The sequence below is a fragment of the Cucurbita maxima genome, unplaced genomic scaffold, assembly GCF_002738345.1.
Source record: "Cucurbita maxima cultivar Rimu unplaced genomic scaffold, Cmax_1.0 Cma_Scf00017, whole genome shotgun sequence".
NCBI classification, from domain to species: Eukaryota; Viridiplantae; Streptophyta; class Magnoliopsida; order Cucurbitales; family Cucurbitaceae; genus Cucurbita; species Cucurbita maxima.
Genome location: NW_019272033.1, coordinates 18056 through 41491, shown reverse-complemented (window position 1 = coordinate 41491; position 23436 = coordinate 18056). Strand labels below are relative to the sequence as shown.

The 23436-nt window shown below is 34.5% G+C and overlaps 2 protein-coding genes and 1 pseudogene across 2 annotated transcripts in view; 2 read left to right on the top strand and 1 right to left on the bottom strand.

The window, feature by feature from the left end:
* Positions 1 to 14004, top strand: part of LOC111491882 (stearoyl-[acyl-carrier-protein] 9-desaturase, chloroplastic-like) — an 18428-nt gene extending 4424 nt beyond the window's left edge. The window contains exons 2-4 of the mRNA XM_023140956.1: positions 9641 to 9830; positions 11980 to 12484; positions 13095 to 14004. Of these exons, the coding sequence (XP_022996724.1) occupies positions 9712 to 9830; positions 11980 to 12484; positions 13095 to 13655 (1185 nt within the window). The 5' untranslated portion in view covers positions 9641 to 9711 and the 3' untranslated portion in view covers positions 13656 to 14004. The remainder of the gene's footprint in view (positions 1 to 9640; positions 9831 to 11979; positions 12485 to 13094) is intronic.
* Positions 14005 to 16566: 2562 nt separating this feature from the next.
* On the top strand, positions 16567 to 17377 carry LOC111491920. Its single transcript, XM_023141021.1, has one exon. The coding sequence runs from the start codon at positions 16660 to 16662 to the stop codon at positions 17212 to 17214; it is 555 nt and encodes a 184-aa protein (XP_022996789.1). The 5' UTR covers positions 16567 to 16659; the 3' UTR covers positions 17215 to 17377.
* Positions 17378 to 17565: 188 nt separating this feature from the next.
* Positions 17566 to 21329, bottom strand: LOC111491968 (annotated as a pseudogene).
* Positions 21330 to 23436: the final 2107 nt, after the last annotated feature.

Sequence of the window (23436 nt, the reverse complement as noted above, 5' to 3'; positions counted from 1 at the left end):
TTTTATTTAGAAATGTAATAATAAGAAAAACTCCACCATGTGTTACTCTTCCAATATTATAAATGTCATACTTTGATATATTTTGATTTGTCCATCATTTTGATTTTGTTGCCACATCATCACGTCGGGATAGTTGTCTCGACTCTAATTTCTTCGTTTTAGCTCTGATTTGAGTAATTGAAAAGTTGTTGTAATCGTTATTCCCGACCTTATACTGTGGACAGTTCAAAAAACTGAAAATAGTTAATAATTAAAAGTAGGTTTGTTATCATCAAAACATCCATAATTAATTCATTGAAATTAATTAATGTGAGATCAAGGGCCAATAAGCCAACAGCTTATAACGTATTCTTGATATTGGATGATCGGCGGCTATAAAGGCTTCACTGATTGGTTAGGGTTTGCTTATAACGTATTCTTGATATTGGATGATCGGCGGCTATAAAGGCTTCACTGATTGGTTAGGGTTTGGCTTTAGGTTTAATACTCCCCTTGGACTCAGAGTCCAATGGGTATAAGGAATACCAAGATCGATGGTCTATACCATGTTAAGAATGAAAAATAGAAATAGATAAGGAGAAATTGATCGTCCCCTCCTCGTGACATCTGTCTCTTAAACTAACTGAATAATTGGAATTTATTGTTAATACTAAAATATATATTTTAGTTACAATATAATTATTCATATATTTTAAAATTTTATTCTGCCACCATTATTTTTAAAAAATAAAAAATAGAAATTGAGGAAATTAAAATGTAGGAAAATAAATGGGATTATGAAAGCATATTTTAGAGGTTTTAGCGTGATTCTCGCTAAAAGCGCAGTTCGTAGTTGACCGCATACACAATACACACTTGATACACTATAAACCCACGCCTCGCCCTTTGTGCTTCGCCTTCTTCATCTTCATCTTCATCTTCATCCACCTCTTCTTCCAAGATCGGTGCTCTGGATCACTTGAGAGGTTGGGAAAGAAAATACGAACATCTGGATCGGTATGGCAACCCTAGAGGGGGGGTGAATAGGGTTTTAACGATAAAAGTGTTTAAACTTGATTAATTTTTCTAATGATAAAACTTTTTACAAATAAGTAGAAGATGATAATTACTAAAACAAAATAATTCAAGTCAAAACAATAATCAAGTAGAACATGCAATAAACATAATAATAATCTTGAAATTAAATAGGAAAGAGTTAGAGAAAATGACACCGTAGTTTTATAGTGGTTCGGTCAAACTCGACCTACTCCACTCCCCAAGCGCCTCTTGGGAATTTGAATAAAGAACTTTTCCGACTCTTTCCACGGATCAGAGCCAAACCGGTACACCGCTCTTTTTACGAGTTCAAGAGCAAACTCAATCCTTTCAACGACGCAGGATCAAACCGATACAAGTATTTGAGTTTGATAATAACACACCACAACTCTCTCAAAGAGTAGATTTACAATTTGGGATACTGACAACTATTTCCTCACAATATAATAATAATCCCTCTCAAGAATAAGATGAAAAGAAATAAACTTGTAAGCTTGGAGAGAGCAATAAACAATGGAGACTTTGAACAAATGAGGATTGAAGAATGTATGTAAGTTGTATATATAAAAATGTGGGGAAGATGAGTTTATATAGAGGAGAAAAGTGGCAAAATGTAGGATTGAATATTGACCATTGGATTGTGTTAGGAATAATGGAAGGTGGAGATTAAAAGTAATTAAGTAAGAAAATTTTCTAAATTCATTTATTTCAAAATTTTAATATAATAGTAATATAATATAATAATAATAAAAAGTTATGTGAGTAACGGTAAAATGTAATTCAAAATTTATTATAAATATAATAATATAATAATAATAAAAATGATGTGAGTAACTACCAAAATTTTAAAATATAATAATATAATAATATAATATAGTAATAATAAAATTCGATGTGAGTAACGGTTATATTCAAATTTATATTTGTAAAAATAATTTTATTTAGAAATGTAATAATAAGAAAAACTCCACCATGTGTTACTCTTCCAATATTATAAATGTCATACTTTGATATATTTTGATTTGTCCATCATTTTGATTTTGTTGCCACATCATCACGTCGGGTATGTTGTCTCGACTCTAATTTCTTCGTTTTAGCTCTGATTTGAGTAATTGAAAAGTTGTTGTAATCGTTATTCCCGACCTTATACTGTGGACAGTTCAAAAAACTGAAAATAGTTAATAATTAAAAGTAGGTTTGTTATCATCAAAACATCAATAATTAATTCATTGAAATTAATTAATGTGAGATCAAGGGCCAATAAGCCAACAATCTCCCCCTTTTTGATGATGACAAATCATTTAAAGAAAAATTCATAAAAACCAATAATGCAACATCCATGTAATAATATCACTACATACTAATATATTATCATAAATTTCACTCAAGAGCATATTCTCCCTTATATTAATGCCTCAAGAAATTATGAAACACCAAGTAAATGATTCATAAATTATAAAATAACAAATTTAGAACATATTTTTCTTAATTTTCTCCCCCTTTGTAATCATCAAAATGAACAATTGAAAGAGAATGCATTTAATAATGACATAATGGCTCCCCCTAAAAACATGCATTCAAAAATTATAAAATTCAAGATATATCACAACGAATAATACCAAGCTCAAGCCTATTTTTGCAAAAAATTTCTTCATTCAATGGCTTGGTGAAAATATCGGCCAGTTGATTATTAGAGTTTACAAAATCAAGAATAATATGTCCATTTTGCACATGCTCTCTAATAAAATGATGTCTAATGTCAATATGTTTAGTTCTAGAATGATGAATAGGATTTTTAGTTAAATTAATAGCACTTGTATTATCACAAAATATAGGCACACTATGAAACTTTAATCCAAAATCACAAAGAGTTTGTTTCATCCAAAGAATTTGAGCACAGCAACTAGCAACCGCAATATATTCCGCTTCGGTAGTAGATAAGGCAACCGAATTTTGCTTTTTACTAAACCAAGAAACTAAGGAACTACCAAGAAATTGACAAGTTCCACTAGTACTTTTACGATCAAGTAAGCTTCCGGCAAAATCTGCATCAGAATATCCTACCAATTTAAATTCAACATTTCTAGGATACCACAATCCTAGATCAATAGTTCCAAGCAAATATTTAAATATTCTCTTAACGGCATGTAAATGAGATTCCTTAGGACAAGATTGAAATCTAGCACAAAGACATACACTAAACATAATATCGGGTCTACTAGCGGTCAAGTAAAGTAAAGATCCAATCATACCTCGATAAGCTTTAATATCCACACTTTTACCTTTTTCATCCTTGTCAAGCTTAGTGGATGTGCTCATGGGAGTTCTTGCAATCTTACCTCCATTGAACTTGAATCTTTTGAGCAAATCTTTAGTGTATTTCTCTTGATTGATGAAGATACCATTCTTGAGTTGTTTGATTTGAAGTCCAAGAAAGAAACTGAGTTCTCCCATCATACTCATCTCAAACTCACTATGCATACATTTAGAAAATTCTTCACATAAAGAAGGATTAGTAGAACCAAATATGATATCATCCACATATATTTGCACTAATAGCATATCGTTTTCTTTAATCTTAATAAAGAGTGTAGTGTCGAGTTTGCCCATTTTAAAATCATTCCCAATAAGAAAATTACTAAGTCTATCATACCAAGCTCTTGGAGCTTGTTTTAAGCCATAAAGAGCCTTTTTCAACTTATAGACATGATGAGGAAATTCTACATTTTCAAATCCGGGAGGTTGTTCTACATAAACTTCCTCCATAATATAACCATTCAAAAATGCACTTTTCACATCCATTTGATATAATACAAAATTTTTGTAAGAAGCAAAAGCAAGTAACATTCTAATAGCTTCTAATCTAGCAACGGGTGCAAAAGTTTCTTCATAATCTATGCCTTCCTCTTGACAATAACCTTGAGCTACAAGCCTAGCTTTATTTCTAATGATATTCCCATTTTCATCCATTTTATTTCTAAAAACCCATTTGGTTCCAATAATAGAAGTATTAGATGGCCTATGGACTAATTCCCAAACTTTGTTCCTTTCAAATTGATTTAGCTCTTCTTGCATGGCTAAAATCCAAAACTCATCATTTTCGGCATCCTTAAGACTTTTTGGTTCAATTTGAGAAACAAAAGCAAGATTATTAAATAAATTAATAGAAGAGCGAGTTTTCACACCTTGTTCGAGATCACCAAGAATCAAGTCCTTGGGATGAGACAAGGCATACCTCCATTCTTTTGGCATTGATGAAGAACCTTCTTCCTTTAAGCTCATCTCTTCTTTACTCGTAACAATTTCTTTGCCGTTGTCACTAACGAGTAAATCTCCAAAATTTCTTTCTAAATCATCACTACAAATAGACTCATTAGAAATATTATTGCAAGATTCATCAAATACCACATGCATAGATTCTTCAATAACTAAAGTTCTCTTATTGAAAATTCTATAAGCTTTACTAGTAGATGAATAGCCAAGAAAAATACCAATATCCGTTTTTGAATCAAACTTTCCAAGCTTTTCTTTGTTGTTCAAAATAAAACATTTACAACCAAAAACTTTGAAATACCCAACATTTGGAATTTTGTTATGCCAGAGTTCATAAGGAGTTTTATTTAATGAAGGTCTAATTAAAACTCTATTTAAAATATAACAAGCGGTATTAACGGCTTCCGCCCAAAAATATTTAGGTAAATCATACTCATTTAACATTGATCTAGCAAATTCTTGTAAAGTACGATTTTTCCTTTCAACCACACCGTTTTGTTGAGGAGTCCTTGGAGAGGAGAAGTCATGAGAAAAACCATTATCTTCACAAAATTTTTCAAAGGCAACACTGTTAAATTCTCCCCCATGGTCACTCCTAATTTTAGTAATTAAAAACCCTTTTTCATTTTGAACTCTTTTTACAAAACTAGCAAATCTTTTCAAAACATCATTCTTATGTTTTATCATCAAAACCCAAGTAAATCTTGAAAAATCATCCACTATCACAAAAGCATAATAATTTCCTCCATAACTAGCTATTTTAGAAGGGCCAAATAAGTCTATATGGAGTAGTTGAAGAGGTCTAGTAGTAGAAATCATATTTTTAGATTTGAAAGAAGACTTAGTTTGCTTACCCATTTGACAAGCGTCACAAATTTTATCTTTTTCAAATTTAAGTTGAGGGAGACCTCTCACTAATGAATTTTTTGAAATATTTGAAATCAAGTACATACTAGCATGTCCTAGTCTTCTATGCCATAGCCAAGAGTTATCAATCAAAACCGAAAGACATTTATCATTTGTAGGACAATCATTCAAATCAATAGTATACACATTATCGTCTCTATTTCCTACAAACAAAACTTTTCTATCACTAGCATTTTCAATTATGCAATTATTCTTATCAAATACAACTCTAAAACCTTTATCACATAATTGACTAATGCTAAGTAAGTCATGCTTTAAACCATCAACTAACAATACATTTTTAATGAGAGTACAAGAGTCATTACCTATAGTACCCTTACCAATTATTTTACCCTTCTTGTTATCACCAAAGGTTACTAAGCCACCATCCTTCTTGGAAAGATTGACAAACTTGGATGGATTACCCGTCATGTGTCTTGAGCAACCACTATCCAAGTACCACTTATTTTTCTTGGAGGCTTTCAAACAAACCTAAAAACAAAGATATTCAAAATTGACCTTTTGGTACCCATACTTGTTTGGGTCCTAGAAAGTTAGTATTCACAAATTTAGGAATCCATTTCATATTTGCATTCATATTAAAGACATTGTATTTAGATAAGTAACAAGAATAATCTTTATGTCCAAACTTACCACACGAGAAACAAACGACATTATGCAAGAATTTATTTCTTGGACTAAATTTGTGTATTCTATTTTTATTCGAAAAATTATTTTCTAAAACATTGTTAAACTTTGTATTTTGAGAAACTTTTCTTCCTAAATGAATATTTTGAGAATTTTTCAATTTAAAGCACTTAGGTCTAATATGACCTTCAACACCACAATAATGACATATAGGCACAAATCTAGATTTATCATACTTAGATACAAATTTACATGTGTTAGATTTAGGCAAGATAGGGGATGCTTTAACAAAGATTGTTTTAGAACTTGAAGGTGTAGAACATTCATCAATATAGCCTAATCCTCTTTTATCACCATATGACTTACCTCCTTCAAGTATTTTATCTAATTTTTGAGCACCTATTGTTAACATTTTAATAGATTCCTTAGCCCTACCAAGTTCTTGCAAATTATTTGATTCATTCTCTTTGAGCAATTTAATTAATTTATCTTTTTCACCACAATCATGCTCAAGAGTCTTGACTTTATCAATTAATGCATTTTTCTCATCACAATCAAATACATGCTTTTCACAAGGTACATCAATTTTAACAATATTATGATCCTTCTCCTTCAAGCAAGAAATTTCATTTAGCAAAGACTTATTTTCAATAATTGAAGTCTTATATTTCTTTTTAAGCACAACATACTTTGAACTAAGTTTTTCTAAATCAATTGTCATCTCATCAACAAGTTTAAATAATTCATGATAAGAAAGAGATTCAAGAGTTACCTCATCTTCTTGTTCATCTTCTTGTTCATCCTCTTTGTCACTATGAGCCATGAAGCAAAAATTTGCAACTTCTTCATCACTTCCACTTGCACTTTCATCACTATCATCCCAAGTAGCCTTCATTGCTTTCTTCTTGGATTTCTTAGATGATTTGAGGAGAGGACAATCCGTTCTTATATGACCCGGCTTTTTACATTCATAACATATTACCTCATCGTTTTTGCTCTTTTCACCTTTTGACTCTTTTTGATTTGTGAAATGTTTTTTTAATTGTTTCTTCCTTTTAATAAAATTTTTATACTTACGTGTGAAGTAGGCGACATCATCTTCATCAAGGACGTCCTCATCTTCAGAGTCAACTTTGATGGATTTTAGGGCTATACTTTTCTTCTTTTTGGATTCTTCTTCCATGTGCCCGTTCATGGTAATCTCATGTGTCATGAGAGAACCAATGAGTTCATCCAAAGGAAGCTTTGTGAGATCCTTTGCTTCTTGAATCGCCGTCACTTTTGCCTCCCAACTTTTAGGCAGAGACCTAAGAATTTTTCTTACATTTTCGGAGGTAGAATATACTTTTCCAAGATTTTTCAAAGCATTTAAAATATTAGTAAATCTAGTAAACATATCACCAATAGGTTCATTTTCCTCCATTTTAAATAGTTCATAATTATGAACTAACATGCTAATTTTTGTTTCTTTAACTTGATTGGTTCCCTCATGAGTTACTTCAAGAGTTTTCCAAATTTCATATGCCGAAGAACACATACATACTCTATTAAATTCATCATTACTTAAGGCACAATACAGACAATTGATAGCACTAGCATTCAAAGAACATTTTTTCATATCATGCTCATCAAATTCATTTTCTAATTTAGGCACCTCAATATTATTAACAATTTTTATTGGAATGTAAGGACCATTACTAACATTTAACCACAATTGATAATCAACGGATTGCAAATAAATTTTCATCCTAGCTTTCCAACATGTATAATTTGTTCCATCAAAATAAGGTGGCCTAGAAGTTGATTGTCCTTCACTAAAACCATTTTTAACACGTAGGTTTGCCATAAGCTCGAACAATAAAGTTTAGATAAAAAATCTATAGGAGCAACCTGCTCTGATACCAATTGTTGGATCGGTATGGCAACCCTAGAGGGGGGGTGAATAGGGTTTTAACGATAAAAGTGTTTAAACTTGATTAATTTTTCTAATGATAAAACTTTTTACAAATAAGTAGAAGATGATAATTACTAAAACAAAATAATTCAAGTCAAAACAATAATCAAGTAGAACATGCAATAAACATAATAATAATCTTGAAATTAAATAGGAAAGAGTTAGAGAAAATGACACCGTAGTTTTATAGTGGTTCGGTCAAACTCGACCTACTCCACTCCCCAAGCGCCTCTTGGGAATTTGAATAAAGAACTTTTCCGACTCTTTCCACGGATCAGAGCCAAACCGGTACACCGCTCTTTTTACGAGTTCAAGAGCAAACTCAATCCTTTCAACGACGCAGGATCAAACCGATACAAGTATTTGAGTTTGATAATAACACACCACAACTCTCTCAAAGAGTAGATTTACAATTTGGGATACTGACAACTATTTCCTCACAATATAATAATAATCCCTCTCAAGAATAAGATGAAAAGAAATAAACTTGTAAGCTTGGAGAGAGCAATAAACAATGGAGACTTTGAACAAATGAGGATTGAAGAATGTATGTAAGTTGTATATATAAAAATGTGGGGAAGATGAGTTTATATAGAGGAGAAAAGTGGCAAAATGTAGGATTGAATATTGACCATTGGATTGTGTTAGGAATAATGGAAGGTGGAGATTAAAAGTAATTAAGTAAGAAAATTTTCTAAATTCATTTATTTCAAAATTTTAATATAATAGTAATATAATATAATAATAATAAAAAGTTATGTGAGTAACGGTAAAATGTAATTCAAAATTTATTATAAATATAATAATATAATAATAATAAAAATGATGTGAGTAACTACCAAAATTTTAAAATATAATAATATAATAATATAATATAGTAATAATAAAATTCGATGTGAGTAACGGTTATATTCAAATTTATATTTGTAAAAATAATTTTATTTAGAAATGTAATAATAAGAAAAACTCCACCATGTGTTACTCTTCCAATATTATAAATGTCATACTTTGATATATTTTGATTTGTCCATCATTTTGATTTTGTTGCCACATCATCACGTCGGGATAGTTGTCTCGACTCTAATTTCTTCGTTTTAGCTCTGATTTGAGTAATTGAAAAGTTGTTGTAATCGTTATTCCCGACCTTATACTGTGGACAGTTCAAAAAACTGAAAATAGTTAATAATTAAAAGTAGGTTTGTTATCATCAAAACATCCATAATTAATTCATTGAAATTAATTAATGTGAGATCAAGGGCCAATAAGCCAACAGCTTATAACGTATTCTTGATATTGGATGATCGGCGGCTATAAAGGCTTCACTGATTGGTTAGGGTTTGGCTTTAGGTTTAATACTCCCCTTGGACTCAGAGTCCAATGGGTATAAGGAATACCAAGATCGATGGTCTATACCATGTTAAGAATGAAAAATAGAAATAGATAAGGAGAAATTGATCGTCCCCTCCTCGTGACATCTGTCTCTTAAACTAACTGAATAATTGGAATTTATTGTTAATACTAAAATATATATTTTAGTTACAATATAATTATTCATATATTTTAAAATTTTATTCTGCCACCATTATTTTTAAAAAATAAAAAATAGAAATTGAGGAAATTAAAATGTAGGAAAATAAATGGGATTATGAAAGCATATTTTAGAGGTTTTAGCGTGATTCTCGCTAAAAGCGCAGTTCGTAGTTGACCGCATACACAATACACACTTGATACACTATAAACCCACGCCTCGCCCTTTGTGCTTCGCCTTCTTCATCTTCATCTTCATCTTCATCCACCTCTTCTTCCACTTCCTTTTTTTCTCCGCCATTCTTTCTTCCCATTTCTCTCCTTCTCCAAACAATCCCTCTCTCATCACCATACTTTCTTCATCGCTAATGGCTCTCCAGCTGAATCCCGCAGTGAAGTTCCCATCTCACACCCTCCCTTCCAGACACCACCGCCGTCGCAGATCTCCCACTGTTCTCATGGCCTCCACTCTCCACTCTCTCTCCAAGTCAGTATCTAACATTTCCCCCTATTCGTCTCTTTATCAATCTCTGTTGCTTACTGTCTCTCATTTGATTTCGATCAATTCTGTTTTGCTATTGCCTACTGATTCGAGTTCGATTTTTTTTTTCTTTCTTTTCCATGAATTGTGGTCTGTGTTAATGTTTTATGTGTCTGAATGGTTAGGGATTCTAATCTGAAATGACTTATTTCTGTTGATATTGCGATCTTAGGAATCTCCGCCTGTCCCTGAATTGGGAAATCAAGTAACTTAGAGGGAAGATTTGGGGTTTTTCTGTTGGTTTAGGGAGTTTTTGTGCTTCTGAACTATAAACGTCATGGAATCCACTCTTCATCTTGATGTGAATTTTCATTTCCGTTCATACTTGCTAAATTTTTTTGAGAAGGATCGATTCTTTCCCTTGATTTTTTTTGTTTTTGTTTTTGTTTTTTTTTTGGGTCAGGTCATCTTGATAGAAGACATATTTGTTACATATATACACATATGTATTATTGGTGGTCCAAGTTGTATTTATATAAACTTAATTATACTTTCAATTATGTTTGCATTTGTAAATATTTTCTCAAGACTTTTAAATTTTCAATTCCATTTTAAACTTTGTCCCTTCAAAAAAAAAATATTGAAAATTACATTTTGCTCATTCATGACGATGTGGAATTGTGGAGAGATGTGGTCTTCAATAATTTCCTTTAGAAGAATTTTGATTTATTGTTTGCTTAAATGTATGTTCTATTTGAAAATCACACAGACGCATATAATTGCGCTAGTGTAATATTTGGATTTCGAAAATTGCTCTTATTCTTGCCTTGTTGTTACCAAAATTAAATTAAGCTGTATTAAGCATTCTTGCAGGGTTTTTTTTTTTCTTATTAATTCCTTCATTTTATCTAGTTTTTTGGAATGGAATATTTTAAAAATTAGGCTTGTTTCATAACAAATTCTTTGTTTTGTCTCTTAAATTTTGAGTTTTTAGCCATATTTTAGAAAATAATTTCTAAAATTACTTTTTAAAGTTCTTAAAAATTGGCTATTACTTTTTAAACGGTTTCTAAAATAAAGAAACTAAGAAATTAAGAGAATACAAATTGAGTACCGTTTTCATGAGCTTAATTATTCAGCGTATTCAGCGTGTGGCTTGCTTTACTTTTGAATATGTTCATACGTAAGCAAACATAAGCTTGTAGTCTTAAAATTTGGTATTTGAATCTTGGAGTTTTAAAGCGTTGATTTTGTTGTCAGTTTAGTTGATCTGCCAGTGTCCCTATACCCGTTTGCCACTTGTAGATAATAGAAGTAACCCCTCTCCCTCTCTTTCTATATGCAACACACCACAGGTTTTCCTTATCTAAAGGAAAACTATGGAAAGCTGATTGTTATGTTGCATTTAGTGTACTATTCTCCATAGATAGAAATGGGTATTTGGGGCTCTTTTAGAACATTATGCAAAATAGTTGGATATATCACAACCATTTATGGATTCCTTCTTTGTTACTGGGGTCGACCCCAAAGCCATAATGTCTCAAAACGAGGAGGTCATAGAGAAACTCTATTTTATTCCTTTCTTTCGAACTTCATGAAGAATCCCATTCGAGATCTCCCTCGCTACGAACAAAAAAGTGGGGCTGCACCCCTGTTGTGCACTCCGTTCGTTCTACGTCCCCTTGTTGATTCTGAACTTCGTTTGTTGAGGAACTGGATTTTTTATGGGGAAGCTCTTTTTTATGTGCTGCTTTACCCTGAAAGGAAAATGAGCTTCACTCCTCTGACACTCCCCTGGTTCACGAGAAGGAAAAAGGACTCATCCTTTGTTGCATCTAAATAGCTTCTTGGATTCATGTTGATTCTTTTCTATGGTCGTATTATGTTTGTATCTATGGATTAAGGCATGTCCTATGGTTGCTCTCGACTAACTGTTGGCTTCTTCACACTACATTTCCATTCAATTTGGTATCTCAGCAGTCTGCAGTAGCTCATTCTGGATTAGCTTGTTATTTCTTGAGTGGAGTTGCTTGTAAAACTGCACTCAGAGAATCTCATAAGAGACCGAGTTAGGAGCCTCTCGTTCTTGTAGAGAAAATTTCTGCATTATATAGAACTGCGGCTGACTTATCACCTCGTTTATTTTATTTTACAGATCGACAGAGGGAACAAAAAAGCCATATTTCCCTCCCCGGGAAGTGCATGTCCAAGTGACTCATTCCATGCCACCACAAAAGATGGAGATCTTTAAATCATTAGAAGATTGGGCAGAACAGAACATATTGGTTCACCTAAAGCCTGTGGAAAGTTGTTGGCAGCCTCAAGATTATCTCCCAGACCCGGAATCTGATGGTTTTTATGACCAAGTCAAGGAAATAAGGGAGAGATCGAAGGATATTCCTGATGACTATTTTGTGACGTTGGTTGGGGACATGATCACTGAAGAAGCACTTCCAACTTACCAAACAATGCTGAACACCCTTGATGGTGTTCGTGATGAGACTGGTGCAAGCCTCACCTCGTGGGCAATATGGACAAGGGCCTGGACTGCCGAAGAGAATAGACATGGTGACCTTCTGAATAAGTACCTTTACCTGTCCGGACGAGTCGATATGAAGCAAATTGAAAAGACCATCCAGTATCTCATTGGATCAGGAATGGTTAGTTTGCTTGTTCTCAAAAATAGTTTTTTGTTTTTGTTTTTGTTTCTAGGAACAATTCCTTTTCCCTTGAAAAGTAAAGATTTTTGTGCGCTTGAAGTCACAATTAAGTACTGTGCTCATCCCTAAAAATTTACTAGGAAACATCTAGGACCAAACAAATTTTATTACATCAACTTAACATGTTTTCATTCAAGCTGTATCTTAAAAAGGAGGCAACATTTTCCAAAACATTCTCAAGTAGCACCCAAGTTCTTAGAAACTTGTGGTCCCTTAGAATTCTGAGTTTAAACAATTCGATCTCTGTAAGTATTTTTGGTTATTTAACTGTGCACTTGGATCTCTTTTGAAGTTTTTACAGTATCAAATTTGATTGAACATTGTATTTTGATCGTAAATGAACTGGATGCTGGGTCACTGTGAGTAGATGCAACTTGCTGCTTCTACATAATGGCCTTCGCTGCCATCTGAATGCTAGAAATAGTCCATTGTCATATTTTTGTATACATTTTGTTTGCAACAGTTGATTTATCTGGATCATAGTTTAATCATAAGATGCTTTGATGTTATTATAAGATGCTTTGCTGTTATTTGTCTTTGTGCCTTTTAGGATCCCAAGACAGAAAACAATCCATACCTTGGTTTCATCTACACCTCATTTCAAGAGAGGGCAACTTTCATCTCCCATGGGAACACTGCGAGGCTAGCCAAGGAGCATGGTGATTTTAAGCTGGCACAGGTATGTGGTATAATTGCATCCGATGAAAAACGCCACGAGACTGCATACACCAAGATCGTTGAGAAGCTTTTTGAGGTTGACCCTGATGGCACAGTTATGGCCTTAGCTGACATGATGAAGAAAAAAATCTCAATGCCAGCCCATTTGATGTACGATGGCCGAGATGACAACCTTTTTGAGCACTTCTCATCTGTTGCTCAGCGGCTTGGAATTTACACTGCTAAAGACTATGCTGACATTCTTGAGTTCCTCGTCAGCAGATGGAAAATAGAGGATTTGACAGGTCTTTCAGGCGAGGGATGCAAAGCACAAGACTTCGTGTGCGGGTTGCCTCCAAGGATTAGAAGGCTGGAAGAGAGGGCTCAAAGCAGAGTCAAGCAAGCACAAAGAGTTCCATTTAGCTGGATCTTCGGCCGAGAAATACTGGTGTAAGAGCAACAGAACTACATGGCTGGACTCGACTGAGGCCTTTCTGACAACATATGAGTACAAGTCTGATGCGTTTTCGAGTTAGATATCACTTTCTAATCGTAATTGCTGAAGGAAAGTATGGATTAGACTGTCTTGTTGCTGCTGCTGGTAGATGCAGCAGCTATGTCACCCTCCAGTTCCTTATTGATTTAGAAGAAAAGGATCAGTATTGACTTGGGTTTTAAATTTCGTGGTACACAAAATAGAATGCCTAGTACTCATCTCTTGTAATAACCAAACCAACTTTAAATTATGGCGCAGAATCTTGAATGTTGCTTTGTCTTTTATCAACCACCAGTACTCGTTCCTACTTTGATGTAGCTTGTTTTGGTTTAGAGGTAATGGTTTTGTTTATCAGTTTACGTAGAAGTGTTGTTAAGATAGATATATGAAAGAAACAAATATTGAAAAATGGAAAGATAAAAACAGAAGTAGGCTTTACAAGTTCTTATAAATTTAGGATTGATTGCTCTTTAGTGAATAAGGTTGGGTTTGACTCATTCAAAGGTCGCTAAATCTATCTTCTTAGCCATATTTTTAGTATGTGATGTCAAAGGGTCAAATTGACAGTTTAAGGGGTTCGGGATTGCATTCTGGCCGCAAACGTCTTTGATTAAGGGGTTCGGGATTGAATTCCGGCCGCAAATGTCTTTGATTACGGGATTGAATTCCGGCTGCAAATGTCTTTGATTAAGGGGATCAGGATTGAATTTCGACCGCAAACGTCTTTGATTAAGGGGATCAGGATTGAATTACGGGCGCATACATCTGTACCCACAATATGTTAGGTAAAAAAGGAGATTCGTGGATGAATGAAATTGAGTTCTTAAATTGAGACGTTTCTTTAGAAAATTCGAGGCATTTTTTCATGCAATTCTTGTGGTAAATTGCATCTGAGCCCTTCAATCTTTAGAAAATTCGAGGCATTTTTTCATGCAATTCTTGTGGTAAATTGCATCTGAGCCCTTCAATCAGATCAAGTTCTCAATTTAGAACAAGGTTCCAAATCTTCTTTCATCATAGTCATTCAATCAAGCCTTGATGAAGTTCTCAATCTAGAACAAGATTCCAAATCTTCCTTCTGGATCTTTGATCATAGTCATTCAATCAAGCCTTGATCAAGTTCTCAATCTAGAACAAGGTTCCAAATCTTGCTTCTAGATCTTCGATCGTAAGAGATAATCTAATTCTAGCCTGGTTGATCCGAATTTTGTATATGGGGGTGGATCGAAAGCCTTGATCAAGTTCTCAATCTAGAACAAGATTCCAAATCTTTGCTTTTGGATCTTCGATCGTAAGAGATAATCTAATTCTAACCTGGTTGATCCGAATTTTGTATATGGGGGTGGATCATTGATCGTAAGAGATAATCTAATTCTAGCCTTATCTCTTGGTTTCCGAATTTTGTATAAGGTGTTAATTTCTTTGGTTCAAAGGGTTCTTGCAACATCAAAAGCTTGGATCGGGCTGAGGATTAGGATTGTCTTATCAATAACTCATATGGAAACTAAGCTTGTTCGACTATACACATCGCTCGTGCATGCATGTTTGCTTGTTGCAACGCTAGCCGACTTGCCTTTACTGTAGGTCAAGTCATTCGACTCGAACTTGTTTCTACTTTAAGCTAAGGTCTTTTGAATGTGATGTTGCATTTCATCTTCATCATTATGATTTTCAACAACATGGCCAACGATTCGTGATGCCATCAAAGCCCTAAAACATTGTCAATCTTTGCTACTTGCTCGAACATGCTTATTGAGAATCAACCCATGATTCATCTTTATCATCAGGACACCTCGAATTTTTATCCATCTAGGTACTATCGAGACATTAACTATCCTGTATTCATGCCGAATCATTTATGGATACTGTGCCAGAGAGTGGTCCCATATACCTATTTCTAACACATGGGCCAGGACACAATGTCGACACACTTGTGTTGTCCCACACTATCCTCAATAAACTTGTTTTCATAAGATGCTCGTCTTACAACAGTTGCCCAGAACATGACACATGTCTCCCTTAGTACATTTTGAGGTAGTTTTTTTGGTCTGGCAAGAGTGTACGTGATTTTGGTGAACGATCATACAACCTCATGGAGCGTTTATTGAATATTCAGTTGACACCAAATTTGGCTAGCACTCATTTTATATAAACGAACTTAACTCCAAAGTCACATATCGAAACTTATATCGAAACCCCCAACTTTTGAGATTATAGCTCGGGACCTGACCCTCTTAGAATTCGTCTTTGACAATCTTGTCTACTTGTTTGCCTCCAATCTTTGCTTGTGCCTCAGCTTGAATTTAATACACACTTTTCTGGGTGTGTTGGATGATGCACCGTTTTCCTCGATCACATCATGACACCTGTCTTGTCTTCCTCCATGTGTGGCCGGATGGACGTCACTTAAAGATCACCATCTTGTCGATCTCCACGTGGAGGTCATAACCTACTGTTTTCATAGTATGATTGTGATACTATGCCCCAGGTTCGTAGCGCTATCTTGAAGTGGTGACTCATGTTCATATCACAGTAATACTAATGTAATTTCCTATTTGTAAATCCTTGTTGCGAGATACTCATCATTTGAGAATTGTTTTCAACATAGATTATTAACCTAAATAGAGTGGTGTGGTGCTTAGAAGTCAAGGTTGCCATTGTTTTTCTACAATCTTGTGTGCCCATTGTATGGGAGGTCTTCTAGAAATTAATAAATAAGTAGCCGTTAACACCATTTTAATCCAATTGGAGTAACGTCCCTCAAAATTTAAACATAAAGAGACAAAAAAACACTTCAATTATGAACCAAAAAAGAAAATGACCGTTGCCCCCAAAAAGCTTTGAAAAGCCCTATAAACTTCCCCCTTCTTCTTCATCAACCTCATCTCAAAGTCTTCAATCTCCAAATTTTTCTCCATTAATCGCACAAATCCGAAGCTTTCAGTCACACTTCTCTCCTCCAATGGGCCTTTCAACTTCTTCTTCAACCTCAATTTCTAGGGCTCACTACAACATCCACAATCTCTTCCTCCTCTGCAACTACGTCCTCCTCGGCGCCGCCTCCAGCTGCATTTTCCTAACCTTATCCCTCCGCCTCCTCCCTTCCGTTTGCGGTTTCTTCATCATCTTCCTCCACGCATTCACCATCGCCGGCGCTATCTCCGGCTGCGCCATGGCCTCTGCCGCCACCGGCCGCTGGTACGGCGTCCACATGGTCTTCACCGTCCTCACCGCCATCTTCCAGGGCTCCCTCACGGTCCTGGTCTACACCAGAACAGCCAACTTCCTTGGCGAACTGAAATCGTACGTCCGGGAGGAAAGCGGAACGGTGATTCTGAAATTGAGCGGCGGATTGAGCGGCTTGATCTTCTGTCTGGAATGGATCGTCCTGGTTCTTGCGTTTTGCTTGAAATACTATTTGTATGTTGAAGGAAATGGAAGCGGAGAGGATCTGAAGAGGAGTGGGAAGGTTCAGCAGTTTGAAGATTCCAAATGGGCGCCGCCTTTCCCTGTTTAGGAATACTTCCTTGTATTCCGTTGTATGATTTTCTTTCATGCTTTTCATTTGTTGTTCATTCAATTTGTGATTGATATTCACTCATATGTGTTCTTTCCTAGTTCGCTGTATGATTTATGAGGGAGTAATCATATAATATACCATTCCTTACATTTTTCAAACATTTTTCCAACTACTATGCTTAATTTCCAAGGGTTAATCACACAACAACGCACACACTCGATCTAAATAAACACTAAAGATAGAAGAGAGAAAACTCAAAGAAAAATATTGGCTAAAGGTTTCGGTGTATATATATATATATACCCATGTGAGCTAAAAACATTTTTCTCTAGTTTCCATAAGCTTCTGCATCTTTTGCAAAGTTTTTATTTCCTTTCTCTTTTCAAACACTTCAGGGTTCAATCAACTACAGGATTTACAGATATAAGGAAGGGGACAGACAATGGATCATAGAACAAAAGCTGGTAAAAAGTGATCTTGGACGGCTGAACAGGTACCTTTTTCAATACTTTTTGTTCTTCTGGGGTAATATCCTCTTAATCTGCATATATATATAAGATCGTGCATACTGTTAAGTAAGATCGAACACCAGAATCAAAATGAACAAACTGAAATAATCTTTGAAGTATTTGAAAGAACAAATCTCAAAAGAAAACTGGAAAGAACAAGAACGTAGGCAGATCCCATGCATGTTTGAAGTATTTGAAAGAACAAATCTCAAAAGAAAACTGGAAAGAACAAGAACTGACCAACTATTAAAAGCATCTATGTATTGAAATCTATGAGTCAAATTTAGAACCAATTCACCAACCTGCCATCGGTTTAAACAAAATCAGATATTTGGTATATTGGGGAACAAATTTAGATACCCTGTGAGCAGGACTGAATAGCTGATACCTGTTAAATGAGATATTGTCATTGTCAAGGATCAAATATTAACAAGTACAAGAGAAGCATGTAAACTATAAAGATTCAAGACATCGTAATGCAAAGACTTAAGAAATATGCGTTCCTCAGCAACATCACATCAATTAAGCTTTAAACTCCCACAAGGAAAACAAGTTCAATAAACTAGTTCATATGAAAGAAAACTTGCATACTTCAGAAGAAATAGAATAAGGTTGAGTATAAATATGTTAAAACACATTCATCACTGATATCAAACCAATTATATGTATTTCCAGCATCTGTAGTTTGTTCTTGCCTACCATCTGCAAGCCTCTCCTTACCCCATTTTATCATCATTAGCTGATTTTCTGGCAGGTGAAAGTTTAAGTTCCTTAAGTATTTCAGCCATTGGCTTTTGACGAATGCCCCAATGGCTTTTTCCTCTTGAACGAATTGAATGATCTATGGAGCGCCAAGAAGACAAATGCCGCCTGAAAGTAGAATATTTCTTAAATGTATGACCGTATAAAGAAAATGAATACGTGCGGATATCAGCAAGAATCATCTCATCACTTGAGGAAAGTATGCAGTCCATTAACTGCGTGCAAGCCTCCAGCAATGGAACTGATGTCGTCAATTCAGTTGTTGATTGATTATTTTGGCGACGGACTTGATGAATTTCCTTTAAGGAAACGATCCATGAAGGAAGCTTGGTTCTGTAAAGAAATATGATCTTTATGTTTAGCTTCTTCCTTCTCTTTGCGACGTTGTTCTTTTTCAGCGTCAATCTCTTTTTTTTTTTGACGTTTTTCTTCCCTTTCTTTCACTTTTAACTCCCTTTCCTGATTTTAAATGAATTGTGCAGGAAAGTCACTTGAAAAGCCCAAGAGCAGAAAGACAATCAAATTTTGAATCAAATAAGTTCTTCTTACCCTTTGCAACCTTTCCTTTTTTTGTTCCTTCTCTGTTCTCTGTTTCTCCTTTTCAGCCTCCCGCTGATTTCTCTTTATTTGTTTGACCATTAGCTTCTCTTCTCGTTCTACTTCCTTCTCAGTCCTAAAATAAGAAGTTAAAATTAAACAAGCAATATATAGGAATAAGATGATAAAAGCTCATACATTTCAGTAGTAATCTTCTGCGACAACCCATCCATTAATAAACGGATATTGGCTTCATCAAACACTTTAACAAGTTCTTCTGATGCCTTAGTAAGCTCTTGAATGCCAGTCTGATCAGTCTCTAACCGACGAAGTGCTAACTGCATTGCTGAAATAAGACATACATTAGAGATTAACAACGGAGGAAAAATAGACTAAACACTCCAGAATCAAACCATTAAAATAAGACCAGAAAAGAAAATGATTTTAGGAAGAATTCTACTTCTTTCCTGGGATTTTAGGATGACTGATTGAACTATTTTACGGTCTCTTTTCTTATTCGTTATTCTTTCAGAGATAAATTTAGTTATCCTGTCTTTTTGGTTCTTCTTTCTCCTTCAATTATGCAAAGTAAAGACTCAGAAATAGAAAGATTAATGGTAGTTTACGAACTTCACTCATTCATAACTTGATTGAACCTATTTATTCTTTCATTATAAACTCGGTCTCACTCCTATTTGACTCGACTGTAAAGGCTTAGCATATGGATTTCATTTAGAAGCTGCAAGCCCATACAAAGGCATAAGTATTCCTATACAAGGCATACAAGGGCATAATTATTCCTATACAAGGGATATGGATTTCATCAGAGATTAACAACGGAGGAAAAATAGACCAAAAACTCCAGAATCAAACCATTAAAGTAAGCCCAGAAAAGAAAAAGATTTTAAAATCAAGGAGAAACGCAATTATAAGAAATAGTGTATTTATTTTATACAAGCAACAAGTTTATAGTGCATAGGCACTCCTTTCTTTTTTATAGATTGCACTCTTAAAACTTCTGTTCTTGATGATTTCTTGATTTTGTAAAACTATTTGGTGAGAGAAAGCCCTTGTCTGTTCTAATTCCAATACACATTTCCTTTTCAATAGCCAACTCCTTTCAACATTCCCTAAAACATCCTTTACATGAAACTTGGTAAAGATTACAAGTTACAGCACCCCAACACCATAAAGTAATCAAACTTAACACAGCTAAAAGAGTTCCAGGACTAATAGGCAGTGAAAAGAAACATTGCTTATGCTTGAAAACAGCAATTAAAGACATTAAATTAGGCATATTTCCCAGATCACATATTGACCCCAAAACCAAAAGAAGATAGAAAACAAAATAGAAGTGCCTACCCAAAAGTGCAGTGATCCTCTCGTGAATCTTTCTCCGACATGTACGACGATTGCTCAAGATTCCACGGATGTACTTTGGCATCAACGTTAGGTCAGGGGTCTTTAAAATTAATGAGGAAGATCATCATGAAGCACAAAACTATCAGATATAAATAAATAGTGTTGGGAAGATGAGAGATGGGTATAATAAACGTACCTCCCAACACCATAGACATTCTTTAGAGATGTCTTCCATAACATCTTTATCGCCGTTGGGCAAGCCATAGTTGACCCTCCGACCAAAAGTACGAACAGAAACTTTCACGAAATCGCCATCGTCTATATTCTTCATCTTCTCGTAAATCTCATCAAGAAGCATCGACAATGGTAGTTCACTCTCTTCCATAAGAGCGAAAACAATCGAAATGGGAGAGCTACATTGGTCTAAATCAATATCCAATTTCTGACTCTTAACTTCGTCGTAATACTTAAACAAGCTGTCCATCTCCTTCTGAAGAAACTCGATCCTCGCCTCTCTCTCTGCCTTTTCCAAACTGTCCATTTCCGTGCGGTTCCTCTCCCGCTTCTGGATCATCCGTGGCCGATTTTGGCTATCCGTACTCGAATTTTCCGAATTCTCATCCACGTCCATCACCACCACCGTAGTATAAGTATCCGATAATAAACTAGACTCCAAAAATTTGAAACCCTGAGAGTTGAGACAGAGCAAGAACAAAAGATTGAAATGTGAAAGAGGGAAAAAAAAATTTCGAAAAGTTCTTGGTCCAGAAATTTGAAGGATGAGTATACTTGGCAATTACCTTGAAGAAATTTGAAGGATGATGATCGAGTTCTTGGTCCAGAAATGCTGCAGGATTGATTGTTCTTGAGAAAACTGATTTTTCCCGCCAAACGAAATTGGCGTTGCTTGGCACGATGGGGTTCTATATGGTGGACCTCTACACCAAACCCAATTCTGTTTCCAATTTATACGTTATTTTTAAATTTAAAAGTAATTATTGGTGGTAAAGCCTGAAATTTATTTAATAAAAAATATACATAAATTTGAAATTAGTCCCTACCAGATTGATCCTCATGATCAACTCCCTATCCGATCATAGGACGACTCGTTAGATATCATAGGGATCTTAGGCGTGGTCAACAACCAGGCCGATATGAGATTAGGGAGGATGAGAGGTCTCGATGCAATGGTCTCACGAGAGCATGTTATCGGTGTGGACAAGAAGGCCATGTGGCCATGAATTACATATATAATACGACATCATACATCATCACATAGTAAACAAAGTATAATATTATGACGCATGTAAGGGCCACGGAGCATGCGTCATCATACATTATACCATTCTTGTAATTCCAACCGTAAGTTCGTTTACTTGTTTGACCTCGGCTAAGATCCCTAACTATTTTATAGCTGCTCCAAGATTGTCATTCGATGTTTAATGCAACCTATACATACTCATATCACATGTTTAGGACATCATATTAAACTTAATTTAGCTAAGCATAGTGATTACCCCCAATATTTATCTCAAGGCTATACATAATTGAGTAAACAAGAGTTTTACTGACCTCAAATGTTCTCAATAAGGTCATAACAGGTTCGAGAGGGTAAAAAACATAGGAAACAGTATAAAAGATGTATACCGAGTCGCGTGTAGCTCTCGTTCACTTTTGGTTGAGTCCACCTCAACTTTCTGCTAAACAAATTATTAGAGGGTATTTTTGAGATATTTGTGAAAATTTAAGGGTTGAATGAAAATTTTTGAAAAATAAAAATATATATATTTAGATAATAGCAAAAGTCACAGACTAGATTTTATTTAAACTTAGGTTATAAGTTAATCAATCAAATTTCATTCTTGAACTATATGTAACTAGCAAGGTTGGGTGGCTTATCCTGATAAGACTATTGATATAGATTATTTATAATTGTTAAGAATAATTTGATTCAAATCGTTCTTGCTGAGGTATATGAGTGAGGATACATTGTACAATAAGTTTGTAAAAGTCTAGACAGTATTTAATCTTTCGTCATAAATTCATTAACTAAATAGATTAATATTTCATAAGATAATACACGACTTGATCTTGAGTTAATTAAGAACTCTTTCATTTACATGGATGAGACTTGCCTTTTGATAGCTATCATTTTTTTGGGACTGGATCAACTAAAGAGTTTAAAGCATAATCTTATGTAATGAGATTCAGTCCTCCCACATAAAGTAAACAAATGGGTACTTCCCGAATGGATATTGCCCTCTCATTGGCTCGAGAGGGACAAAGTTTATTGTTCGATTATAAATAAATTGTTCATTAAAAAATCAACGGTACTTAAGGGGTAAGATGTAATTACACTAGAAAAGCAAAATTTTGACACCTAATAACTAAAAACTCATGAAAATTGACTTTGCAACCATAGGTCTATAATAGAGTAACCTATAGTTAATAAATGAAAATTGATTAATAAGAGAGTATAACTTTCATCGTATTGTTTACATCAAAAGTATAATTGCTTAACAATTTTTTTTTGTTTAATTTTAAATGAATCAAAGACGGACCAAATGCGTGGTAGATTTAGAATGTTATTTCCTACACAATTAACTATAGACATATGTGCTTGATTATTTGGATACTTAAAGTTAATTAGAATAAGCGTTGAACTTGACTCTTGATTATGGCAGGTTGCAAGGACAGTTTAATTGAACTTTAAAGAGTAAGATATAGGTTCAAATGGGTAGTCATCACTGAATACATTTTACCTAGTTGAGCAATTGTGAGATTCCATATCGGTTGATAAGGAGAACGAGACCTTCTTTATAAGAGTTTGAAAACCTCTCCCTAATAAACACATTTTTTCAAATCTCGAAGAGAAGCCCAAGAGGAAACATTGTCACAATTAAAAGGCCTTAGTCCTATACTTGTGTATACTATACACATCTTCCCCTTTTCTTAATCAATATGAGAATTTGAAGTGTGTGCAGCTAATAATGAGTGTTCAGTATGCTACAAGAACTTACCAATAAGTATATATTCATAACACTTCCAA

Coding starts and splice junctions, on each gene's coding strand:
- LOC111491920 (XM_023141021.1), top strand. CDS start 16,660: ATGGGCCTTTCAACTTCTTCTTCAACCTCAATTTCTAGGGCTCACTAC.